Raw genomic sequence first — 18,646 nt, forward strand, 5'->3', positions numbered from 1 at the left:
CAACTGACACTTATTAAACTATAAACATCAGATTCTCTGATGTCGGGGCGACAAAATGATATAACTTCAGGCGCGATCAGAAACTCATGGATACCCCCACGGACGACATAAAATACGCCACTCTAGCTGGCAAACTCGACACTCACTTACTTGACACGTTCTACTAACGATAAGGACAGTTGAAGCATTCTACCCCACTCACAATGGATCTTGAATGTTCCAACTGTAAACAGACATATCTAAGTTGACTCAAAACAAGGGTGTTCTCTCTCACACTCACATTCATTTTATAGAGAGGTTGGTTTCAGTAAGTCAGAGAAAATGGGATAACGGAGGACTGAGGTGTCTTGAAGTGATGAGGACTCAAACGACAGCCGAGTTACATGTTTTGTGGGCTATTGAGCGTAATATGAATCATTTGATTTTGGCGCTAACTGACGTGTAAGACCGTGGTCATTACAGGGATGACTTATGTCACTTTATCCCTTTGAGATGTATTAATGTTTTTTGTATCTCAATAAACGTATCAATCAATCAATACCGACTTTTAGAAAAATGCTTTTTCATGGCTAAAATACCATATAGAATACTAAGAAATAAACTGTAGATGTATTTAATTACCTTACCTACATTTTACTAGCGATATTTTACCAGAATTATATTTTTTAGGTATTGTCAAAATAAAATTGTTGGAAAGTTTTGGTTATTTTTTTTATTCAGTATTATCGAAAAGTAATACAAATTACAATTGATAAAATACAAATCTAATGTGATCTCATATAACACTTTCAATGGTGTATAATGCAGTGTTTATTATTCAGAAATTTATAAAACTAGTGACAGGGACAATGAAATTCACTGAGTATGAGGACTACTCTACTGTATCTGGGATCTTCTTTACCCTCACCACACATTATATTATAGAAAATAGTAATATTACGTCATGATCTCGCAACCAATCACAACGCGAGCAGTTGAGTAATATTACGTCATGATCTCGCAACCAATCACAACGCGAGCAGTTGAGTAATATTACGTCATGATATCGCAACCAATCACAACGCGAGCAGTTGAACCAATCAGCGTGTTCGGTAAAGAAGAGTCGGAAATCCCAGAGGCTAATACGTAAGAAGATGGCTGTCGTGAATCAGCTGATGGGGACTTTCTCCAGGATATCTCGACCCTTGGTGTCCACACACAAAGGTTTGGCCCTGTAAAATTTAAGATTGAGTTATACTGTCATTATATTTAATTATAAAATGGTTGTCACAGCTCAAGATTGAAGAAACCGCAAGTCCAGAAAACCGTGAGGGCAAACTTTCTGAGTGAGGGTTGTAAACTCTTGGAACAATCTACCAGAGAGTGTTGTGAGGGCACCGAGTGTGAGCTCTTTCAGGACAAGACTTGACCAACACTGGAGCTGGTTCAGGTACATTCAGGAGCCGGTGCATGCCCAGTACTTGCCAACAGTGCGTGACAGAGACGTGACCGATCGCCCGGGTGAAGAGGATAAAAGTAAAGTAAAAGATTGTACGAAAACATGGTAATATATAGTTCAAGTGTACTGGGTAAAATTGCAGATTGCAGAACCAAAGAATCTGATAAAAAATGTGTTACCCGGTACCTAACCTAACCTAACCTAATGTATAATACGGTCCGACTTGTTACCCAAATGTACCTAAATGTAGCCAAATGTCGCTGTAATGAAGTCAAATAATGGTCCTACATGAATAAATCGGACTGCCTATCACTTCTCGACTAGTATTTGGTGTCACAAAGTAAAAAGAAATTGGAAAACGTAATTTAACCTGAGTTAATAGATCGCGTGCATGTACCGAGGGAGCGAGGAATTACCCAAATGTAGCCAAATGTAGTCGCAATGAAGTCAAATGATGGTCGTACAAGCGTAAATCGGGCTGTGAATCACTTCTCGATTATTATTTGGTGTCATAAAGTCACAAAAAATTGGTAAACTTTATTTAATCTGAGTTGGGTTAGGTTAGGTTAGGTACGGTACATGCACTCGATCTATTAACTCAGATTAAATTACGTTTTCCAATTTTTTTTACTTTGTGACACCAAATACTAGTCGAGAAGTGATTGGCAGTCCGATTTATTCATGTAGGACCATTATTTGACTTCATTGCGGCTACATTTGGGTAATTAATCGGACCCATTTACTGCAATATTACTGTGTACTGTATTCAGTGTACAGTACTCGGGGATAATTTATTAGTTTGTGGTTCTGAAGTCAATACAAAGCAGACGATCGCCTCTTTATTTTTGAGTGAGGGTGAAATAACGATTTATACTTTTGTAACAATTTGCTTTTTTTAACATTTATCACACTAAGTAGTACAGTACAAAAGTTAAGTTCCCAATGTTATGCCTACTGGTATATTTTTTACGTAGGGGGTAATTTGCCGTGACCGGCGCTAAGACCTACAAACGCTATTTGGTAAATAGTCGTCTATTTCCTCAGGTTTTGGTATGAGAATAGTTTTTTTTTATACGTTTTTCGATGTTTTACTCAAATCTGACCTTCATTTCTTGTGCAAATTAGCAGTTTTTGCAAAAAAAAAATACTTTTTCATTTTTAACAGAAACAGACAATTTGCATAAAAATACAGGTCAGATTTGAGTAAAATACACCAAAAAACAAAGGAAAACCTATTCTCATACCAAAACAACAAACCTACCTAACCTAACCTAACCTAACTTAACTTACAAGGAGGAGGAGGAAAGGAGGAGACAAGTGACTGAGTGAGGAGTATAACTTCAGGTAAACATGGCGGGGACCTGCGGAAAGCTAATGGACGAATATCTACCCGCTATTTTACCGTGAGTGCTTTCTGTTTAATATGATGGGGGTCTGCTTCCTGGCTAGGAAGTTAAGTAAGGTTAGATAGTTTTCTCTGGTTAGTTAGGTCAGGTTCTAGTAAATGTTGCCTCTTTTATAATGATAGGTTTCCATGCATAACAGAAATATGGTTCGGTATGATAACAGTTACACAATGATCGACTCACGGCAAAATAAATGCCAAATGCTGTCATAGTCACGGTCAAATATAGTTCTCGCGTTGTTTGCCAGTAATAGGCGATTAGCCTATCAGAGTGCATTCATAGTAAAATAGCATTAGTAGGAACTTACCGGTCATGGCAAAATATCCACTGCCTATTTTTTATTCTAATCAGAGAAAAGTTGTTTGAATTTAGCGGATTGTCCTGTATTTCACTGCCTTGTACCTGTTGCCCCGGAAAGATCCATCAGGATACATAAATATCCTGAAACATTGGCGTAAAACATTGTACATCATCCAGGCTTGCCACTATAACTCCCTCTGGTTATGAAAGGTGCTGTTTCAGTCAGACAACCAGGCCCCACTACTGCTTGCACTTAACAACAGACCCCAGAGCAAGAGGGAGGGGGAGACTCGGGAGGAAAAATCACTCCATGAGGCATACAGCAACTCAGACCTCCATTCCTTGATGAGAACTATGAACACTGAATTGACTAAAGTCAGGACCTGGCTAATACGTAATAAACTGACCTTAAACCTTTAGAAAACTCTCTACACAATCTTTCACAGAAGGAAAACTTATCCCCAGAATTGGACCCCCTGTACCTTGGTAATACAGTCCTCAAGCAGGAACAAAATACTAAATTCCTTGGAGTTATTGTTGACGAAAAACTTAACTGGAGAAACCACATACAGGTACAAGCCATTCACAGTAAAGTTAATAAACAGTGCGGTTTCATGTATCACACTCGACAGTCGCTCACTCTCACAGCAATGAAAGAAATCTATCATGATCTTGTTTAACAACACCTGATTCACTGTCACACACTATGGGGGGCCTCTGGCTCTTCAAAAACACATTCCCTGGTTACTGCACAAAAGAGAGTTGTACGGACAATGACCTACTTGAATAAAAACAGATCACACAAACGAAAAATTTGCTAAATTGAAAATGTTAAAATTCAAAGATATTAACACCTACTGCTGTGTCTTCTTTGTTTTCAAATCTATCAATCACTTGCTTGACAATAATTATTTCCAGTTCCGGAATAATCAGAGATACAACTTAAGGCACCCAGAGCTACTAAGACCACCCCCCCATGTGCTCCTCTCAGTCCCAGACCTCCATAAAATATCACGGTGTGAAGGTGTGGAACAACTTACCCCCACCCATCCGAGCAAAGACTACGCTCCCTTCTTTTAAATCATCTCTTCAAAAATATCTATTGTGTAAGTATTAATATTTCTTGTAATACCTACTATATTTACAGTACCTGCTTTTATTGTACCATGAAAACCGTTTTATCGGAAATTATCATGTAAATAGATAAGAAATTACTATTGCAAAAAAACATAATTGCCAACTTGACATAATCCTGACAGCTCTGTCCTCTTGTTCAACCTTATTACTGTACAACCCATGTTTTACTGTTCCCCCATTATACTTAGGTTTTTCAATTCCACTGTAATATATATATATATATATATATATATATATATATATATATATATATATATATATATATATATATATATATATATATATATATATATATATATATATGTATATATATATATTGATAACAAAAGAAATATCCTCAGTTGGTAATTACACTCAGGGTGAGTACAGACTAGTCTGTACTCACCCCTGAGTGAATTACACTTAAAGCCGCTGAACGCGGTTTCTTCTTCTTGTGGTTATCAGATATATACCTAGACGCCACACTCATATATATATATATATATATATATATATATATATATATATATATATATATATATATATATATATATATATATATATATATATATATATATATATATATATATATACAGGTATACTGTATATATGTTATAGGCCTTTAACATACCGTACGGGGGTTTAACTTACACGGATTTGCAAATACGCGATTCGCTGGAGGAATATACATTATCTGGGCACACACACACACACACACACACACACACACACACACACACACACACACACACACATTGCTCATGGCTTTCCGCTGCTTCCCCGGTCAGTCAGTCCGCTGTAACCATGCTTGTGTTGACATCGGCATTTAAAGAAGTTGCAAAATATTACATTCTGAATGTATTACAGGTTGACAACTCTTATCCGAAATCTGAACCGAAAAGCTCTGAAAACCGATTTTTTAGCATTTATTTGGGGGTGGTATTAGCCCACCCGGGCACATGTCACTGACCCACATCGGGACCTTGTGTGAAAATGTAATAGTAATAATAATTATAATGATACAATAATACAGGTAATAATAATAATAATAATAATGATAATACAGTAATAATAATAATTATTCATAGTAAATAAAATTTTAAATAAAAAATACACAAAAATAAAATAAGAATGATAATAATAATAATAATAATAATAATAATAACAATAATAATACTGTAATAATGAAATAATAATAATAAAGAAATACAAGAATGAAAAAAAGATCAAAAGTGAGAAACATGACCTAGACCTATGAATTATTATTATTATTATTATTATTATTATTATTATTATTATTATTATTATTATTATTATTATTATTTAGCCCCAATGTGGGTCAGTGACCTGTGCCGTGTTGATCCCTGTAAAAAAATAACCATTCTGAAACCAAAAATTCAAAACCGAAAAATACGCATATTCCCAAGGATCAAGAAAATGCCAACCTGTATATCAACCACAGTAAATAAAATATCACTAATATAACAGTATTTTTAACCGAAAACTATTAAAAAACGAAAATATATCTTGAACATTGGAAGGTTAGGTAAAGTCTTTGTTTTCATGTAGTTTATCCTAATTTACATTGAAATACATTGTTTCAGCAAAACTACTATTTTATTTCTGAGAATATGGAAATGTAATATTTTTGCAGAAATGACGACGACATAGTGAAAGTGATTAAAAGAGACAGCGATTTTTTTTGCCATTAAAAGATACATAATCGTTGAATGGTTTCAGTTAAAAACTGTTGTATTACAATAATATTCTATCCTAATTCACTTGTGATGCACTGTTTTTAACTGAAAACCATTCAAAAGCGATTACGGTAACATCTTTTGAACGAAAGAAAGCGTAAGTCATTGCTACAGATTTTGTCCTACATTCTACTGTAATACTTTATTTACAGCAAAAATATTTCATTTCTGAATTTAGTATATCAAGCACAGTATGAATATAATATCATTGTAATATAACAGTATTTTAACCAAAACTATTAAAAAACGAGTAACATCTCTTGAACATTGGAAGGTTAGGTGAAGTCTTTGTTTTCGTCATGTATTTTATCCTATTTTACATTGAAATACATCACGCTTCAGCAAAATCTTATTTATTTCCAAGAATATATTCATTCAGGCCATTTAGGTAAAATATACGCAGGATGTAACATTTTTTAATTTTGTTCATCTGAAAAACACGCACTCCCTAGCCCTGTTCAAGGAGAGACTGGGAGAAGCTGTTTTGTGCAGACGATGGCAAGGAAAATGATTTGGATGGATTTTAATGAAAATATTCAGAAATATGGTATCGTAGTATTTATTCAAGTCAATTAGGATAGAATATTATTGAATACAACAGTAGTGACGATATGGAGGAGGCGGAGGATAGAGCGGGAGGAAGCGGAGGGAGAGCGGGGAGGAGGCGAGGGATAGAGCGGGAGGAGGTGACTGGCGGAGCAGGGACGAGCGGAGATGCCAACCAGTACATTATGGGTGTATTAATTGTTTTATAGCTATTTTATTTTAATGTTAAATACTGTACATTACGCTTCAACAAAACTACCATTTATTTCTAAGAACATGGAAATGTAATTTTTTGCTGAAATGATGTACGATTACAGTGGAAAGTGACGAAAAGCAATGGCTTTTGCTTTCTTCGCTCAAAAGATGTTACCGTAATCGCTTAATGGTTTTCAGTTGGGGATTATAAGGCTAATGATAGGATAATATTATTGTAATACAGTAAGAGTACAACAGTTTTTAACTGAAAACCATTCAAAGCATTACGTAAAATATTTTGAACAACAAAGAAAGCAAAAGTCTTTCGTCATGATTTTATCCCACTTCCCACTATAATATGTACGTCATTCCAGCAAAAATATTACATTTCCATATTTATTTCCGAGAATATATTCATTCAGTCACAGTTAAGGTAAAATATACTTGTGATGTAATATTTTAATGAAAATCCAGTATCGTAGTTTTCTCTTGTTTCAAATTTAATTAACAAAGATTGATGTTTCAAATTTAATTAACAAAGATTGATGTTTCAAATGTAATGAACAAAAATTTATGTCCAGTATCTATAAATTAACTTTAATAAATGAATACTTTGTTTTACATCGTCCTGTGCTACCATACCATGGATTTGGCTACTTTGGGCTCGCAAGAGATTCGTCCCTGGCACTGCACGACTCCCAGCTGGTGGTGTTGTCATCGCTTCCATTGTTACTGGTAGTTACTGGTAAATATTTTCAACCTAACGAACTATTACCCGCTTAGAGGTTAATCTCAATTTTTGCCAAATAATTTGTCTTAAAAACCGAACTCACACACAGGTATATACAGTAAATAAGGACATGGGGGCCAGGGATTTTTAGGGGGCAGCAATACATTTGAGTTTTTAACATTCACGGGTATCTCTGTTACCTAACCCCTAATATTAAGGGCCGACTGTATTCAGAAATATGGTATCGTAGTATTTATTCAAGTGAATTAGGATAGAATATTATTGTAATACAACAGTTTTTTAACTGAAAACCATTCAAAAAGCAATTACGATAAAATCTTTTGAACAACGAAAGAAAGCGAAAGTCATTATTTTTGTCATGATTTTATCCCACTTTCCACTGTAATACTCACGTCGCTTTCAGTAAAAATATTACATTTCCATATTTATTTCTGAGAATATATTCATTCGGTCACGGTTAAGGTAAAATATACTTGTGATGTAATATTTTAATGAAAATACCTGGTATTTAGAAATACGGTATCGTAGTTTTCTTTTGTTTCAAATTTAATTAACAAAGATTGATGTTTCAAATGTAATGAACAAAAATTTATGAATCTTTAAATAAACTTTAAAAAATGAATACTTTATGCTTTACATCATCCTGTGCATACCATACCATGCATTTGGCTACTTTGGGCTTTAGTGATGACGCAAGAGATCTGCCCTGGCAACTGTACCGACACTAAATGTTACATAATACTTCCTTGAGAAAAATGTATACAGTGGTCCTCGGTTGACGAACGGTTCGGTTAACGAATTACCTTCCATAAGATTATTCAATTCGGTTAACGTTTGTTGTGAGCATCAGCTGATGGGCTAGTCTGCCCATTCAGTAATCTGTTCTATGTTTACATTCGTTTCCAATGGAGTAAATATCAATAAAGCTGTGCTATTTATTATTTTTGCATGTTTTATATTAAAATTATTAGTCATTTTAACATTTATTTAACATATTGATATATATGCAGTACAGGGAACTAGTTTGTTGTGCGCCCATCAGATGCGTGAGTTAGTCACAAGGCGTCAGTTGAGGCTTTGTTTACAGTGGAGAGAGCATCTATTTTGTTGGTTTCTTGAATATTTTTGCATTTTTCATTGAAATTATTGGTCATTCTGAACTTTAGTTAACATTTGATAATATATAACGCAGTGCAGTGTTGATTTAAAGAAAATAATCTTGAATTACACCTAGTGAACTTAAAATTTTATTGGTGAAATGACTGCATCAAGCATGGTTCCCTGAAAGGTGATTTCTCCTCCACTCCACTTCCTTCACTTCTCCCTTCTCCCTCCCCAGTTCTAATTCCCATCCCCATCATCATCATCAACCAGGAACCTTCTACATACACACCTCAAAGTAAGTGTACTTTACTGCATTTTTGTTTTTACTTTGTATGTACTTTTCTGTGAGCTGGAACCAATACCCCAATATCCCATTGAAACAATGGATTCGGTTAAAAAAAATTTCAGTTAACGAACGACCTTCTGGAACGAATTGTGTTTGTTAACCGAGGGACCACTGTAGTATATATCAGGTGCCTAAAAGAGAGCTCAGGTTCTCAACTGGCTCAGCCATGTTAATATTGTTGTTATTATCCACTCTGTATCTGTGTTTTTCTCTGGCTAAATAAACTGTTTCAATTCAATTCTAATTCTTTTCCCCTAGGCCAAGGCTGGAGGAAAACTGAATAAAGGGCAGTTCTAATTCATCTACCAAGTATGTTCCAATAGAACCATGGAATCTAGGAAATGGTTGCAGAGACCAATTCTTAAATTGGTAGAAAATCGGGAAAGATCCTTAAATACTGATTGAAGAGATATCAATAACAAAATTGCCTCTCAACTGTAACATACCTGTACTGGTACATTTCTATGATGCTTAGTTATTAACAGATGATTATCCCAAAGCCCAAATATATACATTATGTACAGTATAATCTTCATGTCCAAGAAATCAGAACAGTCTGTGGGTTCTCTAACCATGTATCTCCTTATCTTATTAACAAGGCCTCACCCCTCCAGGGATCTCCCCTCTTAGGAGGTGGCCATGACATGAGCTGGCTGCCCTTTAAATGCTTAACTTCTTTTGTCATCCCCATTTCAATACCTCTTCCCCTTTTATGTATTATTCCATCTTCCCGCTATAACAAAGGTAATCTTGAATTGTACAACTATTTATCACTCACAAAATTATTTACATTTCAGGATGGAGAGGTCAGCCACAAAACTTAGCACAACCATGGTTATCCTCCGTCCGCCACTCTTCAATTTTGGCTGAGCTCCCAGAGACACATGAAATGCTGAGGAAAACCTGTAGAGACTTTGCAGAAGCAGAGCTGCAGCCTCTGGCAGGAAAGTTTGACAAGCAGGGTCTATACCCAAGAGAACAGGTGAGTTGAGGTAAATTTATAAGTGGTTGTTGTTTTGTGAGTTCTTTACACTGCTACAGAAGGAAGGAGTATACTGTATTTATTTTGATCAAGTTCTTTTTCTGGATTGCTTGTGGTCCAACATAGGATTCACTTTGGTTTGTTTTGGGGGCAGTTTTATTCTTACAAATTTTATGGGTGACTCTTTCATAATGATTGCTATTCTATCATAACAGAGTCCACTTTCCACATTGATCCAGCAACAAAAAGATATAGAGTTGGCTAATTTATGACAGTGGTATCTATATCCCCAAACTAAAACAGCATGAGGTAAAGAAATGAGTTCTCGCCTAATCTGAGCCCTCCCCACTGCCCCCCTTCTACCAGAGAAAGGTTGATCCCTTACTTGAAATACTGTCATCCTGATTGGTCCCTGAGATATGCTCAAAACTGTCAGGTATTTGAGAATGTCCAAAAGAGGGCCACCATACTGGTGCCTGCACTCCAGGATCTTGAGTAGCAAGTGAGATTAGAGCAGCTACAGTCTCCCAGGTTATACTAACAATAGGCAAGGAATGATTTAATAAAAGTTTATAGGTATCACAGAAAACATTACTCAGTTGAGTTTTCATAACTGGACCTAACGGATGCCTTCCCCACTAGTGATCACAACCTCAGGTTAAAGAAACCATAACTAAAAAAAATTGTCAGAGCTAACTTTTTGGAGTGAGCGATTTAAACTCTTGGAATAACCTGTCAGAGCATTATGATGGTAGTCAGTGTTAGCTCATTTACGACCAGACTTTACCAGCACTGGAGAATGTTCGGGTACATTCTGGAGCTCATGCATGCGCAGTATTTGTCAGCAGTGCATAATAAAGACATGACCGACTGCCCAATTGGCTAATAGGCTGATCAGTTGCAAAGAGGAAAACTGAAGTCGAAATAATTGTTCATTTAGTATTTATGTTTGTAATTATCAAGATTTTTTGTCATTCTACAGTAAATTTTAGCAAAAATTGAGAACTGTATGGACAAAAATTATTGAATCTGCTTGAAATATTTAATTCCTAAGGAGTCGGGAGATTTATAATAAGCAACTTTTTTCTCTAATGAAAAAGAAGTTACACTACAGTATTATCAAATATTTTTCATAGTTAAGTCAAGTGAGTAATGCCAAACTTAGCTATAAATCCTGCACTCTGAAAAAAGAACAATTTAGAAGCCAAAGGAAACCATAAAAGCCATCCACAGGTAGTACTGTACACCCTGTATGATCAGGGGAAATAACTAGAAAATTTAATGCTTCCTTGAACAAATAAGAAGATTCTGTGATGGTAATGGAATTTGAGCATCTTATAATTATCGGGTATGTGGATATTTTAACACCATCCAGCCCATCTGGTACAGTATTGTACAGTTCCAACCAGATAGTATAATTTGTTTGGTTTTGTAAGACATAATTGACATTATTTTAAAGTCCTTGCTTATATATATATATATATATATATATATATATATATATATATATATATATATATATATATATATATATGTGAGGAGAGCTTAAGAGAAGGGTGGTGACGTGACTAGCCAAGTCAGGTCAGAAAAAAGGGACCCACAAAATAACTATCATACATCTAGATCAAAGGTTTTCAAAGCATTTTTAACCTTGGGCCACTGACAAATAAATTTATGTAACATATTATCAGTTTTGAACTGACCATCACTAAGGTTTATTGATTTTAATTCCTTAATCACGTCACCCCCCCTTCTCTTAAGCTCCTCTACGTGTGTGTTGGTGTGGGGATTAGTGGATGACATCATTATGACCTGACCTCATGTTTTGAGGTCACCCTGTATATTTAAGCCTCTCTCTGTCCATGTAATCCAGTTGCCTCTGAAGATGTCTTGAATAAAGACGAAAGCTAAGGTGCTCCGTTATTTCCCTTTTCCCGTGTGATTTTATCAAGATTTATCTTATCCACGTTTTCATTGTGGATCTACATGAAATATATATATATATATATATATCATAATAAATTAACTCTGTGTCAATAGGTGAAGACAATGGGAGATTTAGGCTTAATGGCCCTTGCAGTGCCAGAAGAGTATGGTGGAACTGGGATGGACTATCTGGCCTATGCTATTGCCATGGAAGAAATTAGCAGGTAAGATGAAGTACTGATTGTTTCTCTTTGAAAATCTACATTATTCATTCAGGGTTCAGTCAGGCCCCGTCCAATGAAAGGGTCAAGTTCCATGAATTTGCTTTATTTGAGTTTCACAACATATGGGGAATATAGGCAGTGGGACATTTGGTCTTGAGTTGACCCAAGAAAAAAGCAATAGATACAAGTTTTACGTTATTGTTAGGGCGGTAATGATCTTCCTGCTCGTTACCGCTGCTCATTCGCTCGCTTGCTGGCGTGACCCCCACTTGGGTGGGGGGGGGGGTTGGACAAAGGTGAGGAGGTCACTGCTACCAGTGTCACCGTCAGACATTACCCAGACTCCCCGCTGCTCTCCCAAATTCTGATGGTGTTCTCATCAAAGGCTCTGGACTCATGGGCTGTGTCCCCAGATCTTCACCTATCGACTGTCAATCTTTGGACACCTACCCCAAACCACTATCTTTGCTGCCACGACCGTCAGTTCATCTCCGCCGTCTGTGTCCCGGCTGTTGTCACTCGAGTGAGGAGTTGAATGGACCTTCCCCCGAGAGTGGATCACCGCTTTTCAAAACCTTCCCCAGGGCCGCTGCCGTAGGATATATCTGTTCATTGTTTGATTCCATCAGTTGTTGACTTCCGTTAATTGTTTTGTTTTTTTTTTTGTTTTTTTTTACTAGAATTAGCCCACTCGGGCACAGGTCAAACAACCCACAACGGAGCCTGGGGGGCGAAAAAAAAAGAACGGAAAAAAATTTTAAATATAGAAAAAAAAAGGTTATACTGTATTAATCTAAACCACCAAGATGCCGGAAAACCAGCTTTTTAAAGTGAGACAGATTGTAAGAGCATGGAAACACAGAAGAAGGCAGAGCATTCCAAAGTTTGGCTGTGTGAGGAAAGAAGGAGGTACTATAACGGGTTATTCTCGTGTGACCGACATCCACAGAGAACTGGTGGGCACCACGGGCAAGACGTGTGTTATGAACCCACGGCCTTGCCGACGGTACACAGGATGACAAATGCACCGAACATTGCCCGTTAAAGTACCTGTAAAAGAGAGAGAGTGATGCAACATTGCGGCGAAGAGAAAGGGAAGAGAGATTGTCGACTAAAGGAGGAGAGTTAATAAGACGAAATGCCTTTGATTCCACCCTATCTAATAGTTGGACAGAAGAAGAGCCACCCCAGATATGAGAGCAGTACTCCAAGTTAAGACGAATGAATCCCTTATATACTTGAAGCAACTGCTCAGGAGTGTAGCAGCTGCGGCATCTGTACAGCATTCCCAACTTTCGGGTGGCAGCTTTAGTTATACTAAGGATGTGTGATTTCCAGGACATATTGGAGGAAATGGTGATGCCTAACATATTTATTTCAGAATTTGGGAGGATGATAGCGTCCTGAAATGTAATTGGTGGGAGATCGTCTAATTTACAGTGTAATTGATAAATATTGAGTTTTATTACTATTGAACTTGGCCAAGTTTCTACCTCCCCATTCAGAGATGCTGCACAGATTCGCATTGATAGAAGTAATGATATCAGTTCTAGAAACAGATCTAGTTTGAGAGTTAGGAGGAAGGGGAAAATGTGAGGAAGAGTGAAGAGTGGAATCATCAGCGTACGAATGGATAGAATTAGTTGTAGTGTGAAATAAATCATTGATAAGAACAAGGAAGAGAGTTGGTGAAAGAACAGAGCCTTGTGGGACGCCACTACTGGTAGAGAAAGAGCGAGAAATTGATCCCTCGACAACAACTGCCATGGATCGGTTTTCAAGGAAGCTAGAGATGAGAAAACAAAGTGGGGGAGAGAAACCAAAAGAGGGAAGTTTAGATAGCAAAGACTTGTACCATACCCTGTCAAATGCTTTGGAGATGTCGAGAGCCACGACAAAAGTTTCCCCATAATCCCTAAGAGAGGATGACCAAAGATGGGTGCAATAGGAGAGCAGATCACCAGTAGATGTCGCCTGGCGAAAGCCATACTGGTGATCCGACAAAAGAGAAAGGCGTTCAAGGTGACGGAGAAAATGGGAGTTCAAGATAGTTTCGAAAATCTTAGAGAGGGATGAAGTTAGGGCAATGGGCCGATAGTTAGAGGGATTAGAATGGTCACCCTTCTCTGGGATGGGCTGAACCAAGGCATGCTTCCAAGAAGAAGGAAAAGTTTGGGGTTTGAGGCAAAGGTGAAAGCGGTGAGCAAACACAGGGGCCAGGGCTTCAGCACACTCCCTCAGAACACAAGGGGGTATTCCGTCCGGGGGGTATTCCGTCCGGTCCTTGCGCCTTACTCACATCCAACCTGAATAACGCACCGGCAACCCTGCGAGTGGAGATTATAGGAAAGTGCATAGGTTCAGTGGGAGGTGCAGGGATAGGAGGGATAGAGTAGGAATCGTCTAAGGTGGCATTAGAGGAGAATAAGGTGCCAAAGAGGTTGGCTTTGTCAGGGGGAGAGTTGGCTATAGAGTTATTGGGACGGAAGAGGGGAGGAAAAGAAGGCGTGCAGAAGTTGTTACAGATGTTTTTAGTTAAGGACCAGAAGGATTTACTAGAGGAAGAATTAGTCAGGACAGCGGTCTTTCTTTTAATAAAATTCCGCTTGGCTCTACGAAGAATAGCCATACAACGATTCCTAGAAGTAATGAAAGAGGTGTGGGTAATAGGAGAAGGAGATAGTTTCATAGCTCGATATGCCCTCTCTCTCACCCTGCAAACAAGAGAGCAGGAGCGATCAAACCATGTTTGTTATTCCTCAGAAAACCATGGTCCTTGACTTTCATTTTATAAGATCCTGATTAGGCTGGTAAGGGATTTCTATCCCTAAGTCCCAGGCCTTTACAAGTGGCGACCTTGCCTTTTTTGATGTTTGTTGAGTGGTGTCAGAGTTTTGTGTTATATTTTTATAGTAAAGAGATGTCAATCTCAAACGGTTGTTTGTTATTCCTCAGAAAATCATGGTCCTTGACTTTCCTTTTATAAGATCCTGATTAGGCTGGTAAGGGATTTCTATCCCTAAGTCCCAGGCCTTTACAGTTATTAACAATGTTATTACTGTATAAGCGATTAACCCTTAACGCTGGTCATCATCAGTGAAAGGTAGCTGTAGGAATAGTTGTCATCTTCAGTGGAAGGTATTTGTATCTATTTGACCAGCCTGCAAAATAGCAGAAGGTTCTTATGCATGAAAAAGGATGTTAGGTTGGAAATGTTTGTGAAAATAACATCATCAGAAGCTTCTTTCCTCAGAGGGTGTGCAACAGCTGGAGTCATAATGAGTGTCAACAATTCACTCTATATTGGCCCAGTGCAGACATTTGGATCTGAGAAGCAGAAAGAGGAGTGGATTACACCCTTTACAACAGGCGAGCATGTCGGATGTTTTGCACTCTCTGAACCTGGTATGTTGTGATTTGTTATATTAAGAATAAGGTTACCCGGTATTAAATCAGTGTGTAAACTGCAAGTTATTGTACGAGGATCTGATTATTTTAATATTTTCCTTATTTGGAATTTGTTGTGCAGAAACACTACAGTAATATTTAAAATATAATTTCTTTATAATATTTGTGTTCCATCATTTCATGAGAAAATTATTATGTATTCCTTGTACTGCATTGTAGGTAATGGTAGTGATGCAGGTGCTGCATCAACTATTGCCACAGAAGAAGCAGACAGTTTCATCTTGAATGGTACAAAGTCATGGATCACCAATGGTTATGAATCTGAAGCAACAGTTGTTTTTGCTGCAACAGACAAGTCAAAAAAACATAAAGGCATATCTGCTTTTATTGTACCAAAACCCATAGAGGGTAAGTTGGCATAGTTAATCTTATGAATTATAACCTCTACTGAGCTTTTGTTAGCAATAAAAGCAGTGTAACGCATATAGAATCTATTTTAAGCACTTGGCTCTCAGTCTTTGCTTATATATTTCAGTAAATCACATTGTTATTACAAAAGAGGCACTACATGAACCTGCATTTTATAAAGCATGAAGATGGTATAATAGTTTTCACATTTTCCATGTCAGAATGATGAGTACTGTACTGTACTCTTATAAAAAATTAAGACACGTACTGTAAGTGCCTAGGATGGGCTACAAGATGTTATGTAAATGGAAAAGTGCAAAGAAGATTAAGGGAAAAAAGGGGGCTCTAAGGGTGTGTTTAGTTTGAGTATATATGACAGTCTCTTAGGTATGTACCTTGACCATGGAGTATAAATTTTTAATGAAGAAGAGTCTACACAGGTGAATTTATCCTGTTGACTGTGAGACAAGCATGGGTTCTTAGACCACATTCCTCAAGGTACTGTAGTTCTTTCAGAGAAAATAATTTATAATTATTGTAGATCCTGATAAAATTTTGTTTAAACACACTGTTGGGAAGAGGTGCAGGTATCTATTAGGAAGTACTTTAGGTTGATTTCTTGTTGTTATTAGTCAAGAATTTGGAGTACAGTATAGCACAGCAGAATCTTCCCAGTTCACAGAGTTAAGCCCCTTGGCGAACCCATGTACTGTACAACCAAACCTGCGTATAATTGTTCATTGTCGCATATGGGAAGTAATAGTTTACATTTGTGTTCTTCATGATCATATTGAGCTGAAAGAGTACTTTTATGAAAATAATGAAATTAATGGATTTTTTTTAGCATTTACTAAGAAATCTTAGTGTGCCCTAGGAAACAGTTTCGTGTTGGAAAAAATTTAAATATTTCACCATTGACACACACTGTAATAACTTAGGGAAAACTTGATTTTGTCTGATACTGGACTGAAGGCTGTACAGTGTTAATGAATAGTGCAGTAAAGCCTTGAATAATGACGGTAATGTGTTTTCCAATATCAGTGTAAGGTGAATCATTGTATCGTGAATCATTAATTACTATTAAAATAAAGCAATAATAATGAGATGCATTCCCTAGTGTGACCTTTTCATATGTTTTATGTGGCTTTTTACCTCTTTTTTCCCCCCAAAATACAATTAATGAAAAATGCAAACTAAATTCTTTAAATAATGTTTATGAATACACCTTATAATATAAATCAATAATAATAAGGTCACACAAGAGGAGATGGGATGCCATTGTTGTTGTCAGTGTTTGCACCCATAATGTTAGTTATCCACCTGAAACTGGAGACAATAAGACCCTGGTTATTGCAGAAGTAAAATTAATGTAAAAAAATATGTTTGTTTTAATTAGTGTTGTGTAATGTACAGAAAAAGTACTGTATTTGATTGAATTAATATTTATTTATTCGAAATGAACAATGCAATTCATTAATAATACGTAGAATATTAAAACACACAAGAGGAGAGGAGACAGTATTGTTTTCATTAGTGTTTACAACACGATGACGATGGTTCTACATAAGAAACTGGAGAAAATAAGACCCTGGTTGTAGCTGTAGTAAAATTAATGTAAAAAAAAAAATAATATGCATGTTTTAAGTACTGTAGTGTTATTTAATGTTAATAAATGGAACAATAGATGTAGCTAACCATTAATGGTAAAGAAAAAACGAAATGGTTTGGGAATGCCAACTTGTGTAAGTGCATACATGTGAAAACTTCATCATTTCTCTACATAAGAATATGAAAGCACCACTTATTACTGTTCATATATGTCTTAAATAATATTAATGTAAAACAAAGACTCTACTCACCAATGCTGGTAAAGTCTAAAATATTAGGACAGCCAATGAATGTTGTGCCAGTTTTTACTCAAAGATGACCAAGTCATCAGGTTCAACTCTGGCTGAAGCTGTAGCTTTTCATAAAGATGTCGTAGCTGTTGCTGAAACTGTTACTTAACATGAGGCTGTTGCTGAAGCTGCTTATGATGCTGAATTTGATGGTGTAGCTGAAGTTGATGGTTTAGGCTTTCGAATAATGATGCTGTGGAAAGAACTGTACACAGCTGCTTTCTTTTCTCATTATACATCTTTAAGTGTAAGTCATATGCATTTTTCATGTTCCTGTTAATTTTAATGCTTTGATCTCTTAATGGATCCACTTCAGAAAACATATTCATTGCTTGCTCCATATAATATCCACAGACCTCTCACCTTTTTCATATCGTTTTAACACATCTAGTTTCGCGGTTAAGCTTTAACACTTTCTTTTAGCTTTGGAACCATCACTTTCTCTCTTGCTCATGTTGAATAGAGATGCAAAAATACCATAAGAAATCGGAGAAAGTTTTTCTCCTTTTCCTGTTCAGATGCGTGAAAACAAAAGGCCCGGCAGCTGCAACTGTTTGTTCTCACAAGCCTGGCAGCCTCTGTACACAAGGTGTTTTTTTTTTCTTTTTTATAATATCGAGATTTAGTTATTATTTATATAAAAATGTAATTTTATTTTATTTTTTATTCTATTTTCGTCGTAAATACGAAGAAATTAATGGTGTAAATTGAATTGGGTCCTAAATTAACCAGGGTCTTAAATATGAATCGTCATTAGTAGAACCGTCGTTATCGGAGGCTTTCCTGTACTGTACCCAAATACTTATTTGTCATGTGACCAACTCTTCTGTTATTTCTTTAT

General features: G+C 36.6%; 1 protein-coding gene across 1 annotated transcript in view; it reads left to right on the forward strand.

Annotated features, from left to right (window-relative positions):
• Positions 1-1,058: 1,058 nt before the first annotated feature.
• LOC121870987 (short-chain specific acyl-CoA dehydrogenase, mitochondrial-like) overlaps positions 1,059-18,646 on the forward strand; it is a 29,303-nt gene continuing 11,715 nt past the window's right edge. The window contains exons 1-5 of the mRNA XM_042372991.1: positions 1,059-1,203; positions 9,757-9,941; positions 11,982-12,091; positions 15,345-15,496; positions 15,719-15,907. Of these exons, the coding sequence (XP_042228925.1) occupies positions 1,134-1,203; positions 9,757-9,941; positions 11,982-12,091; positions 15,345-15,496; positions 15,719-15,907 (706 nt within the window). The 5' untranslated portion in view covers positions 1,059-1,133. The remainder of the gene's footprint in view (positions 1,204-9,756; positions 9,942-11,981; positions 12,092-15,344; positions 15,497-15,718; positions 15,908-18,646) is intronic.

Source organism: Homarus americanus, unplaced genomic scaffold, assembly GCF_018991925.1.
Source record: "Homarus americanus isolate GMGI-L3 unplaced genomic scaffold, GMGI_Hamer_2.0 scaffold52512, whole genome shotgun sequence".
Taxonomy (NCBI): domain Eukaryota; kingdom Metazoa; phylum Arthropoda; class Malacostraca; order Decapoda; family Nephropidae; genus Homarus; species Homarus americanus.